This window comes from Austrofundulus limnaeus, unplaced genomic scaffold (assembly GCF_001266775.1).
Source record: "Austrofundulus limnaeus strain Quisiro unplaced genomic scaffold, Austrofundulus_limnaeus-1.0 Scaffold19, whole genome shotgun sequence".
NCBI lineage: Eukaryota > Metazoa > Chordata > Actinopteri > Cyprinodontiformes > Rivulidae > Austrofundulus > Austrofundulus limnaeus.
The window spans coordinates 535,470-548,563 of record NW_013952421.1 but is presented as its reverse complement, the minus strand read 5'-3'; the positions used below and the strand labels follow the sequence as shown (position 1 = coordinate 548,563).

General features: G+C 38.4%; 2 protein-coding genes across 3 annotated transcripts; one reads left to right on the top strand and one right to left on the bottom strand.

Moving 5' to 3' along the window:
• The first annotated feature begins 2,730 nt into the window (after positions 1-2,730).
• Positions 2,731-10,190, top strand: dnaja2b (DnaJ heat shock protein family (Hsp40) member A2b). The gene is made up of 9 exons (XM_014003476.1): positions 2,731-2,917; positions 5,364-5,423; positions 5,764-5,990; positions 6,071-6,151; positions 7,204-7,337; positions 7,436-7,632; positions 7,733-7,877; positions 8,480-8,607; positions 8,701-10,190. The coding sequence occupies exons 1-9, from the start codon at positions 2,840-2,842 to the stop codon at positions 8,887-8,889; spliced, it is 1,239 nt and encodes a 412-aa protein (XP_013858930.1). The 5' UTR covers positions 2,731-2,839; the 3' UTR covers positions 8,890-10,190.
• LOC106514290 (midasin) lies at positions 9,693-12,476 on the bottom strand (the record flags this gene model as incomplete). Of its 2 annotated transcripts, none has more annotated exon segments than XM_014003475.1 (7): positions 9,693-10,796; positions 10,876-10,967; positions 11,044-11,148; positions 11,224-11,394; positions 11,465-11,722; positions 11,794-12,122; positions 12,191-12,476. In XM_014003475.1, coding segments are annotated over 7 exon segments (1,317 nt in total), but the record flags the coding sequence as incomplete, so codon positions are not given.
• Positions 12,477-13,094: the final 618 nt, after the last annotated feature.

Genomic DNA, 13,094 nt, shown 5'->3' with positions numbered 1-13,094 from the left:
AAAATAATTTTCACCACTGAATAATTTCCCCCAGCCATGATAATGCTACGTTTCTGTAATTTAAACAGTGGGTGTCTTTAGTTTCCCTCCTAATTAAACTAAACGGAGAGAAAAAAAAACTGCCATTCTAATCATCATAATTACATTCATAATGATCTTCACCACTATGAGGCTGCGACTAAAGGATGTAAATGTTGAAAAAACACTCAATAGAAAGAGAAAAGTTGGGAAAGTAGCACAAACAGTGGAAAGTCTGGTGATGCTTGTCGCATTCAAATGTTAAGGAAGGAAACAAATGACACAAAACATGTTAATATTACTGATGACTGTCACATGTTTCATTTAAAATTGACTATTATATTTTCAGTGGCTGGGTTGATAACTGAGATTCTGTTGGATGTCCCCAGTCCATCCATCTGCAACAACTCTGTCAGCGTATTGACAGAATCACATTATGCTTATCCAAAAATTCTCTTTATTCTTGTTTCAGCAGTCGTTGGTCTGGGAATAGGGTTGCTGTGATGTTGCTCGATCCGCTTACTGTTCAATTTATTCATCAAGATCATGGAGAAAATTAACTTTTCATGAAAGATTTTGCAAGTGCTGTAGCCACAGTTAGAGATCCTCAACAATTTATGTAGTCAATAACACAAAAAAACCTTCACACACACACACACACACACACACACACACACACACACACACACACACACACACAGGACTGCGTGCAGCTTGGTTCATCATTAAAAAGAAAGCAATGGTAGCGCGAGACACATCCCAGAGCAGAGTTGTACTTGTTGCACAAGTGATGATTTTCATAAAAAACACAACCGGATGGTGACGATGCCCTGTCCTCAGGAGGAAGGGCGGCACGAAGCATTAGATGAAACTGATCAACTGTATGGACTCTATTTAATAAAGGGATTATCCAAACATTTTAAAGTTCAGTGGAAAAGTTTTGAACGTTCATGTCAAAATTTAAATCAAAGACCAGGGTCTGTATTTATCAGACTTGTAGGAAATATTAATACTGTGAAGAATTAATTGTAAAAAAAAATATTGTCTCAAAGCTGGGCCTAAAATTTAGATATCAAACATCTGACTTAAAGTAAATCGGAAGAGTCTCTCAGTGGGGATTTTGTTGATCCTGTATTTAGAAAAACAGACAAGCAGTCACACACAGAATATATTTTAAATATATGATCACATTCAAAATTATTCTCAGAGAAATGTCAAGATAAGATTGTGAAAATCTTAAGTTGAAATTCAACTACTGTATTTATTGGTTTTAAGGAATGTGTGAAATAATCTAGTAGCCTATATTTTATTTTTTGAAAATAAGGAGCAGAGAATAAAATTAGACTTTTCTTTCTGCTTTCTGTCTTTCATTTTATTTGTGATTTTTTTTGTGTGTGTATAGAATTAAGTTTGTTTTTAAATGAAAATGAATTAAGATCATGAACTTGAAATAATTCAGTATAAAATACACTGGCACACTTTATTTTATTTATTTATTATTTATAAAAAACCATAAACAACAGTAACTTCATTCCCACCCACAAAACGAAATAAGTAAATAAAATCTGTTCAAGCAACACAATGACAACCTGATTTCAAACAGAAATATCTCATTAAAAAGCTGTTATCTCCATCACGACGAAGCGCTTCACTTTGTGTTGTTTCAAGCTGCTTTTCATACTTTTGGCCACAGGATGGCGCCAAAGACAACTGTGTTGGAAAGCTTCGAGTAATGAACCCTTTTTCAAAGCAAGCTTCAGTGCTGCAGAAAAGCTTCATTTGCCCATCACTACTGAACTAACAGCTAATAATAATAATTGTAACTCCAAGCTCTTATTGTAGCTTCCAGTCAATATCAAGAAGGCCAGTACTGGTGGTTAAATGTCACCGTACCGTACTTCCGGTTTTAGAGGAAGTTGTCAAAATAAAAGCACGCTATTTTAAACGAAATTGTTATAAACAGAATCAAGTCTGCTGGTCTTTACAATAATAATAAACACTTTCTTACAATTGGCTTCAACTTATTTTACCGAATTTATTAATATTAAAAGACAATTCCAAAGAAATAATAGCTGAAAGCTGGATTTGGGGGGAAAAAAGGGATGATTTACAGCAGGAGTCCTCAAGCCACTTGGGTCTGGGGACCTCTTACAAGGGCGAAAAAATTCCAGGGACCCCCTCATACCCCATGCTGTTTTAAAAGATAACTATTTCAACCCCTAAATGCCATGGGAATATATATTTTTATTTAGTTTATTGTGTTTGTTTTATTATTTCATTGTTCTCCATGCAATTTTAAAAATAAAAACCAAATTAACAATTTAGTGAAATGTTTTGAGGATCCCCAAGATACATCTTGGGGACCCCTGGGGGTCCTGGGACCCCAGTTTGAGAACCGTGATTTGCAGAACAATGATGCACAGCATGTCAGGTCTTTAATTAATTTATTTTTCCTCAAAATTGAGAACTTAAAAAACTGTTCATTGACTGCAGATGTAGGCTTATTATTATTATTATTATTATTATTATTATTCGCAAAGTCTGACACTTCTTGTTTTCATGATCAGATTCACTGGACAGAAAATAAACAAAAAAAAAATCCTAAGTCCAAACTGTGGTGCTTTTAATTTCTTTAGGCCTCTTCCTTCCTTTTAGATAGATAAATAAAAACCGAAGTGAGTTCATTGGTTACAAACTGTGGGAGGAGGGAGGGAGATGTTTCTGCCGGGAGTTTCTGGCAAAATCGCGGACACCTCTAAACCGTGACGCAGTCGCTCTTCTCTCAGCTGAAAGAAGCTCTCTCAGCCGGCCGGTTAGCATCATGGCGAACGTTGCCGACACCAGGTTGTACGACATCCTCGGAGTTTCACCCTCTGCTTCCGAAAACGAACTTAAAAAGGTAGGTGTATTTTAAAACAGAAATACCAGCTTTTGTATTTAATGGAGAGAAACAAAGGTGGAAAAGTCCCGAGTGCGGTGCGGCCTAAAAAACGGAGCTAGTAGTTACCAGTTTTCAGATGATTCCCAGCTAAGGCTTAGCGCGTGAGCTAGCTGTTATTTAGGCAAACTTTGATTTTGGTGCCTTGTTGGTGTGGATTCTAAAGTTTATCATTTATATTAATTCATCACAGGCGATATGTTTGCTTGGCGACAAACTAAAAATAAGCAGCCGCGAGTGCGAGAGCTGCCCGTGTGTGTTGTGTCGAAAAACGCATCTTCGTCAGGTGGGGCGCATTTCAGTTTTGCAGTTGTTTATTTTCTTAGTGTTTTAAAATATATTATCAAAATTGATTAGCTGATTAGTTGTTTTTTTAATTACTCTTAATCTTCTCATTTACAAGTTAAGCCGCCGGGTGAATGCGACGCTAACCGTGTTAGCTAACCAGAAAATATTACATACATATCTCTGTCAATATCACGTTCCTTTCAACTGTATTGTTCCTTGATATACTATTAAGAGTCGGTGACACATTTTCAAAAGAAAGCTAATCCTGGCAGCCTAGCTGACCTCGAATTGACGGCTAGGTCGCTTTTTTCGGTACAACACCTACCTGTGTGTGGAAGGGTAACATGTTCTAGCTAGCCACCATCATCACCCGGTGTGACTCGAGGTTTGCCAGGAGAGAAATGTGATTATGTAAAGCTAAAGCTGATTGTATCGATAACAGATTTACTGTAACGCTGATTTGACTTCACAGTTTTGAGTAAATGTCACAGAGAAACTTGTGACGAGCTCATATGTCCAAGTAACCTGTAAGCAGAAATGAACGTGTAGTAGCACATTATGTACTCAAGGGAGAAACCCGTAAAATGTGTCATTATTAGAATCTGTAATGAATCTCTCCATGTCAGTGGTTTTACCACTTTTGTAAATATATGTTTAATAATGGCTCCTGTATTTTTTTTTAGTATCGTAAACAGAAGACAAAATATTTCATAGGTTTTAAATCCATCACAGGGCCCCTTGGAAACAAATGAAACAAACAACTGTTTTCTCATTCCCTGTTTAAAGTTACCAGCAGGGCTGCCACGATTAATCGACGACTAATCGATTATTAAAATAATCGATGACTAATTTAATAATCGATTAATCGTTTTCTTTTATTTTTTTTGTTGTTGTTGTTTACTTTGTTTTTCTCTCCAAACTGCTTTGACACCTTCCACTGCCACATCTGCCTTTCTGTCCTTGACACACATGCACAGTAGTGGTAACTGGGGTAGGCCATGGACGTCATAAGACATTGGCTGTGTCCAAAACGACAGGCCGGGTCCTCCGGAGGACCCAGACTCCCCTGTCGAGGCGGGCCGGGTCCTTGGTAGACCGGGAAGACCGGAAAAAAAGAGGCTGTGAATTTGGACGGTCTAGCCTCCCCTTCTTACCCCGGCGTACATCTTGTCACCTAGCAACTGTGACGACGCTAAACAAGCAAACTTAAATCAAAACTAGAAAAATATCAATACATTAGCATTATTAATATCACAAAACTATAAAATTAACTTAAAGGTATCATTTGAAGAACTAATTGACCCGCTGTAGGTTCATGTTTATTTCGCATTTTTTATGACGAAAAAATAATATTTAGAAACATGTCCATACAAATGATAAAAGTATTAGAATTACAACCGCTAATTTTTTTTTAATTTTTATATCACCATATTTTTATTCAAAATGTATTCTTTTCTCTCGCTTCGTCCATCATTACTAGCATAAAAAAATCTCCTGTCGGGCCGCAATGCATTATGGGATATGGTGGGCCGGGAAGGATCCATCAGACCTGTCCTTCGATTCGGGCCAAAGGAAGGACGTATTTGTCGGCCGCGTCGGAGGAGTCTTTGGTTTTGGACGTCCTTCGTCGCAACGCTGTGACGTATGCGGCCGACAAATTCGACCTTTGGAGGACCCGTCCTGCCGTTTTGGACACCGCCATTATACAGACAGGCTCTGGTATCATGGCTACCCAGCAACGGAGCTCAAAAGTGTGGGATCATTTTAAGAAAATGAAAGAGAAACCTGTGTAATATCTGCAGAGCAGAACTTACCTTCCACAGCAATTATTTTTAGTTAGCATTTAGCTAAAATCTAACGATGGTTATACAATAGCAGCTGCATTCTGGCACGATAAGCTCTTTGTTTTATATTCAATTAACGTATGATCCGATTAGTCGACTAATCGAATAAATAATCAATGATTAATCGATTATTAAAATAATAGTTTGTGGCAGCCCTAGTTACCAGTCAACCTTACATGTATGTTTGGTGTCAGCCACTGTCCCACCTGTTATCTAAATGAACATTTCTTCATGGTGTATGTATTTATTTGATTTTTGCTTGATTTATTTTACAGGCCTACCGTAAACTGGCCAAAGAGTACCACCCTGACAAAAATCCTGATGCTGGAGACAAGGTATGAGACACCAAAATGTGTTCGTATTGACAATATTTATGTTTAATAGCAACACCAGAAGTTACAGTAGCAATGAATCACACAAACACACACACACACACACACACACTTGCAGGATTGATTAGGTGTAGCTCAATGTATCAAATATTAAACAACATTCCTCTGAAATGAATAAATAAAATCAGTTCTGTGGTGCATTTTGTTTCGTGACCTACATTCACTTAACACTCCAACCTTTTTATTTTACAAGAGAGCTTCTAGTTTTGATTAATTACATTTTTCTCAGCCTTCCATCACTTGATGCTTTAATGATTTGTCATTGATTTAATTTTTTTTCCAGTTTAAAGAAATTAGTTTTGCATACGAGGTATTGACAAACCCTGAGAAGAAGGAGCTTTATGATCGCTATGGAGAGCAGGGGCTTCGAGAAGGAGGAGGAGGGGGGCCTGGCATGGACGATATCTTCTCTCACATTTTTGGTGGAGGACTCTTTGGTTTCATGGGTGGACAGGGCAGAGGGCGCAGTGGAGGCAAGAGAAGAGGAGAAGATATGGTTCACCCTCTGAAGTAAGTATTTCATATTGTATAATAAATACTTTATAATAGGTTTTAAAATTTTAACGTTTTATAATTATGTTTTGTCACAGAGTTTCTCTTGAAGATTTGTACAATGGCAAAACAACAAAACTGCAGCTCAGTAAGAACGTGCTGTGTAGTGCCTGCAATGGGTGAGTGTACTTCTCTGGTTTCATATTTATGATTAAAATTAAATTAGAAAAGAACTGTTAAAGCTCTGATTTGTAATAGCATCAAAAACAGCCACATAAAAAAATAAATTGGAACGTATTGGATACATTCATAACTAACAAACTAAAGATACACTCATTAAGTTGAAAAATTCAATACATATTAGGGCAAGTGGATCAACATATCTAAATATTGTTTTTTTGACAAGTTCACTCTGCACTAATATTCAAAGATCTTCCTGATGATATTTTGTTGTTAGTTTAGTTGCAGTGGTTACCTCCCTGATGCAGTTCAGCCTCACTGGAATTCAGTTTTTTTATTAAATCATGCTGCACTCTTTGAAGATGAAGATTAGTGTTCTGATGTGGACTTTTTAGATTGAGGGATATCTGGCAAATCTAGGCAAAAAGACTCCTTTTTGTTTTGTCTAGACAGCATTGCTTCTATTTGTACCTGACTTCTAATACTAACGTAATGAAAAAATTATCGAACCTCTAAAAATAGAAAGGAGCAGTATCTGACTTTGACTCAGTGGGCGTTACAATTACTAATTAGCCTAATTTTAAAACGAGAGCGATGACCAGGTTTGACTGAATTGGTATTTCGGAGAGAGGCATACAAAAGTGGAAGCTGCCTGCTGTCATGTTGCTAAATGAATCCACTGCATGATTTTATTTACACAAACCGATGCGCTTGTCAGTTTGTGAATGTGTGTTAGTAAAAAAGCAAGTGATCTGTTCTGCCTATTACAGCCCTGCAGCAAACCAATAAAGAAAACTGCATGTCCAGTTAGGTGTTTGTATCACTGCCAGTCAAAGCCAAAACACTTTCCATTGTTTATTTCCCGTCAGTACTTTCTATTAGTTTTTTTTTTCCACGCCATTAAACGTGCATTATGCACATGTGTTCTTATAGAACAATGAACCTCTATAGTTGACATGTAGAGTTTGTAATATTATTTTGGAAACCATGTATGTTGTGTGATAGTCTGTGATAACAATTGAGATAACACAGATTAACTGCTCCATTCTAGTCAGGGGGGTAAGGCAGGAGCCGTGCAGAAATGTGTGGCATGCAGAGGACGAGGAATGAGAATCATGATCAGACAGCTGGCTCCTGGGATGGTTCAACAAATGCAGTCCGTCTGCACAGACTGCAATGGAGAGGGTAATATGTTCATACAAATTAATATCCACATACTAAAATAAACAGTATACATAAAGAAGGCTGTTTTTTTTAAGTATAGTTTTGTGTGTGTTGTCCAGGTGAGGTAATAAATGAGAAGGACCGCTGCAAAAAGTGCGAAGGTCAGAAGGTATGCAAGGACACTAAAGTTCTGGAGGTTCATGTGGACAAAGGGATGAGACATGGGCAGAAAATCACGTTCTCTGGAGAAGCTGACCAAGCACCAGGTGTTGAACCAGGAGATATTGTTCTGGTGCTTCAGGAGAAAGATCATGAGGTAATCAATATCAGATGTCATAAGAACATCTACAGACTGTACTGTTTATTTACCAAACCTGTTGTTAAAAAAATAAAACAATGAATTTCAATTTGAACAGGAATTTCGGCGTGATGGAAATGACCTTCACATGGTCCAGCGTATCGGACTCGTTGAGGCTCTGTGTGGCTTCCAGATGACAATCACACATCTGGATGGACGACAGCTGCTTGTCAAATACCCACCTGGCAAAGTCATTGAGCCAGGTGAGTCAGCTTAAATTTTCTTTGTTTCGTTCGGCTTATTTTTAGCGCTGATCTTAAAGTTTCAAAACATTTGGTTATTGCAGATGTACACTATAACAATAACATTAATTTTAGGGTAATGATCAGTTAAAATAATAATGTCTTCATTTTCACCTAGTGGTTTACTGGAGTCCTGTTTGGGTCAACCACCAGGTGAAAATGATGACCTCAGACCCTACTTAAGGACCTACTTAATTTTTTTCTATTTTTCTACCTGAATTACTGAGATGCATCAGGAAGTAATGATCAACTCTTGTGCAGAAATGTGTGTTTATAAACTCTGACATGTTACCATTTTAGGAATAGTTTGCATAAAAGTGAAAAATTATGAATTGAGGTTTAAAAAAACAAGTTTATAAACCACTAAGTTGCTGCTTTAAAGACATAATTTAATCTCTAAACATTACATAGGTCTGTTTTATTTATGTCACAATAAAAATGTGGACTTCAAAGTTTTCTTTTATGTGTGTAATTATAAGTTTTCAGATCAGGCAATTTTTAAGTTCAAAGTATGACTCAAAACTAGTTTAGACTTTTTATTTTCCAACCTGTTTGTGTGACAGGCTGTATTCGAGTGGTGAAAGGAGAGGGAATGCCTCAGTACAGAAATCCATTCGAGAAGGGAGATCTTTACATCAAGTTTGATGTTCAGTTCCCAGAAAACAACTGGATCAGCGCTGAAAAACTGAATGTGAGTTGACTCAAAAAGGGAACTAAGAGGAAAAACAAAATTAAACCAAGTTTAAAAATAGCTATTCATGTGTTTTTTTGTTGTTTCTTTAAGGACCTGGAGAATTTGCTTCCTGCTCGTTCTGAATATCCTGATATTGCTCCAGATGCAGAGGAGGTCGAGCTGTCAGATTATGACAAGAGTCAAGGTTCTGGCAGTGGAGATCGGAGAGAGGCCTATAATGATAGTTCTGATGATGAAGGGGGTCACCACGGCCCAGGGGTGCAGTGTGCACACCAATAGAAAGACTTCTACAAAGACTTGCACACAAACCTGGTTTCGGTTCCATTGCTAATACCATTCAAAACTTGCTGCGTACACACACACACACACACGTTTCCCTCCTTTTATGATTCCAGTGAAAAGGATGGAAATAAGTCTAAAACAAAGAAAAAATGTAAAATAAACTCCTCCATCCTCAGCTCCATTGTGCTCACCACCACCTCAGAGAGATTTTGGATGTTTGATGACTGTTGTGTGTAACAAACAGTAGATGTTAGTCTCATTCTCAGAAGTTCATTAACGTGAACTCAACTCGAGCCTTTTCTGTCTTCATTCTAAACTTTTACCTTTATGAGGAAATCACCAGTCTAATGTACAAAATGCAGATATTGTCAACTATTTTGTAAAAGTTGTAATTTGGTGAGTCACACACAAGAGCATGCACCTTCTCTCTGAAAGAGCTTGTAGAGTCCATACACAAAAGATAAATCTGTCAGACTTGTTGAAACTTCGGTTTCTGCTTTGAAGTACCCTGTCGCTACATGAGCTAACCTGATTCCAGTTTTATCCTGAGAGCCAAACATCTGATCTGCCGCCACCTGGAAGGTGAACTGTCTTTCATTCATTTTATTTGCTGGTTTCATTCAGTTTCAGCGTCACTTGCACTCAAAGCTCTGAGTATATGGCCTGTCAAACATGCTTTTTGTTTCTTTGTAGTCTGGAGCATAGATTTCTTTATGTTGCTGTGAATGTTAGTGTTCAGACTTTGAAGTTATGTACTCATTACTAGAGTTTATCCACTTTGAGTGTGGGAGCTGTTGTGGAATGTTCTAGCTCATTGGGCTGGTAGGTATTTATGCTTTGCAGTGAACTGTGAGAGTGAATACCAAATATACTGTAATTAGTGAACGAGGAGGTGGGATAAAAAGAATGTTTATCTCAGATATTTTCCCTCACCTTAGCTGGAATGAGGAGTCGTCCTGTTTTTCAGGAAGGACTCCCGAGCCCACACCAATCCAGCTGTAGCTTACCTACCAGTTGTAGAGTTAGTAATGAAACTAATGTTCCTTCACATGTTCCTCTCTTATCCTTACATACCTGTAAATAAAGCCAGTCTCAGTCCATTGGTGCAAGTGAACAATGTTCAACATAAATGTTCACATAAAAATGGAGCCCCTCTGGACTGTTCACATGCACCTCAGGCTTATCGTTTGTCATTTTGGCCTTGGGATAATGTGCACACGATTAAAGGGGTTATAATTAAATTACGTTACTGTTGATGCATATGGTTGTCAAAATGAACATTAAAACATATAAAATAATTAGATGTTTTTTCTGGTTTTTGTTTTAGTACTATGCAAAGGTCTTTGCTTCTTTTAAAGGTGTTCTTGGGTGCCAGTTCTTAAGGTTTTCTGGAGATCTACAGTTTTTCTTTGAATTTTCCTTGCTCTGATTTGATTCAGTACTAGACCCTTTTCAGAGAAATGTTTTGTTTCTCAACCCTCCTAACCAACCTGTGAATCATTGGCAAAAGAAAAGGCTCTCAAACCCAAGGAAATAACCAGATTGTGTTGACACAACAGAACTATTTACCAGAGAATAAAAAATAATAAACTTGCAGAACCACTGACCAAATGCATCTGCAAGAGGTTACAAGCAAGTTTTGTTCTTTTGAGACCAAATATGATAATGGGGTTGATTTTAGACTTTTGCACAGAGCTGTATTTTACATGATCACAACAAAGATGGTATAAAACTTCTTAACACAAGTATGTTAAGTAAATAAAACACTGAACAGCATTAACAGTTTAGATGAAACTGGAACTAAAAAGTCAATCAGTAACACCAAGCGTCAGTTTGTTCCGTCTTCTGTCTCACTGATGTGCAAATGAACTGGAGCCAGGAGTTCCTTGAACACAGCAGTGTTCCTGAAAGATACAAGGATTAATTTGTAACACCCATCAACATTACTTTGTTGCTGTTCTCTGGCTGATTCAGACAGTGTACCTGTCTCTCTTGGATTGCATGATGTAAGAGCGCTCTCTTCTGAGCTGTTCCAGCCGCTCCTTAACGACCGTCTTCTGCTGGTTCTTGTCTTCCTAAAACACAACAGTTTGCACCCAGTGGTAACTATTCAAAACATCTGAGGTGTTCTAGAGATTCTCACATGGTTACCATGGGTAGATCTTGTGTGAGGTGCCTCAGTCTGTCTGTATGCTTCAAGCCAAGAAGGTCCTCCTCGGCTTTTTTGCTCTGGATTATCGACAGACGCTCCTGAACCTAGAAAGACAAACTGTGTTGAGACACATTTGCCTCTGGAGAAACCTTCAAAGACTTTGTTTTCACACGTCTCACCTTCAGCAGCTGCCTTTCTTTGTCTCTTTGATGCTTTTCTTCAAACTTTTTTTGCATGTCTACCAGGTTCTGCATTGTTCTCTCTCGGTCCATCGCAGACACTGGATGTCGTTCCTTCTCCATCGGACTGGGTTCCCTCGTTTGGTTTCTCTCAGGAAGACTGAACTCCATCTGTCACGTGAAACAAAGCTTAGATTCGTCAGTGATGCACAAATCAGAAAAACAGACAGAAAGGTCTTACTGTTGATTCTTGAGAACGTGTCTGGTCCTCATGGCCTGAGTGTTCAGGTCCTCTGAGCTCCACCAGTGTGGACTCAGTGGGACACATCTTCTTTTCTCTGGCTGTGGGATCAGATGTTCCAGAGCAGAGGTCATCCAAGACATTTGGCTGTAAATGTTGAAGATTCTCAACTTCTGTAGCATCTGTTTGCAGGTCACTTTCCGATGCAGCTTCTCCTCCTTCTGACCGTTTGGTTTTTGGTGTCTTTTTCAAGTTCAGCTGAAAGAAAATAGAAAGAAATCAGATGAAGGAAAGTGACAGTGTGTTATGACATGTTCTTCTTGAAGTACCTGCTCTGTTGGGCTGTACTGATGATCTGAAGAACCGTTCTGCAGCAGAGTAGGGTTCATGTCTTCTCTGTCTGTCTCCTGAACTGTTTTGCCACATTGTGTGGATTGGACTTGGGTCGTGCTGTCATCTCGATTCTGTTCAGTTTCCCCACCTGCAGTCTCTGCCTTATCGTCCTCAGACGGTTTGCTCCAAGCGAGCGTGATGAGAGAGCGCTGTTTCTCGTAGCTCTGGTGGCTCTCTGTTTCACTGGCCTCGTCTTCCTCGCCCCGTGTGTCTGGTGCACGCAAGATCTCCAGGTAGGGCAGGTCTTCCATGACCGCTCCACATCCTGGAAACCAGAACAAATTGTAGCTTCTTGTGGTTTCAGCTTTTTAACCGGTTTTGCGTTACAGGTACCTGAACAGATTTCCTGCTTGGCAGAGTCATTTGCAGTTTGGACTTCTTTTTGTTCACGGCTGGTTCTGTCGATTGAATCGGCCGTTGGCGCTGCAGCTGATCCATCACTGAGGATCTCTCTGAGGGAAGAAGACTCTGGTCCAATTAGATCTTTGTGGGTGTTTTCAGTCATGAAGCCTGGAGTGAGTGGGTCGTCTGAGACCAGGAGGTGGAGCAGGTTGGTGAAACGTTGTGCTTCGAGTTCAGCTTCATATTTTCTCTGCAGAACCTGGACACCTTGTGTATTCTAGCAAAAACATAATTGGGTACTGATGACTCGGCATTTGTTCATGTTTTTGGTTAACCACTGTATACTTTTGTGCTTTTCTTTCAATGCAAATATCAAAACGTTCAAGTCACACAGTAGATAGATGCTATGAATTTAATTAAAAATTATATTTACATGTTTTCTAAAAAATAATAAAATAAATACATTGAGATCTATTAAGTTCCTTCAAGATCATTGATATTTCAGGCAAACTTGCTGTCTTATGTTATCCTTAGCTACTGTTCAGTTAATTGAAGCAAGCCTTTTGTTACTTTTAACTTCTATAGCCTTTAGCTACTTTTAGTCTTTAGCTACTTTAAGCTATAGTCTTTTGTTACATAGTATAGAGTCTACCAGAGGTCTATAAAGTACTGGGGGGAGATAAATAAAAGTAAAATTGCATGAACAGAAAATTACTTTGATAAAAATACATTTCACTGATGAGAAAACTACTCAAGTAAAAGTCATAAAGCTGTTCACAAAAATTGGAAAAGTAAAAGTACTTCTACACACTCTCTAAGAAAGAAACTGTTGGATTCACCAAAAAAAAAAAAAACCCATAATGGTGTGGAGAGGATGGCTATAAGGGGAGAAGGG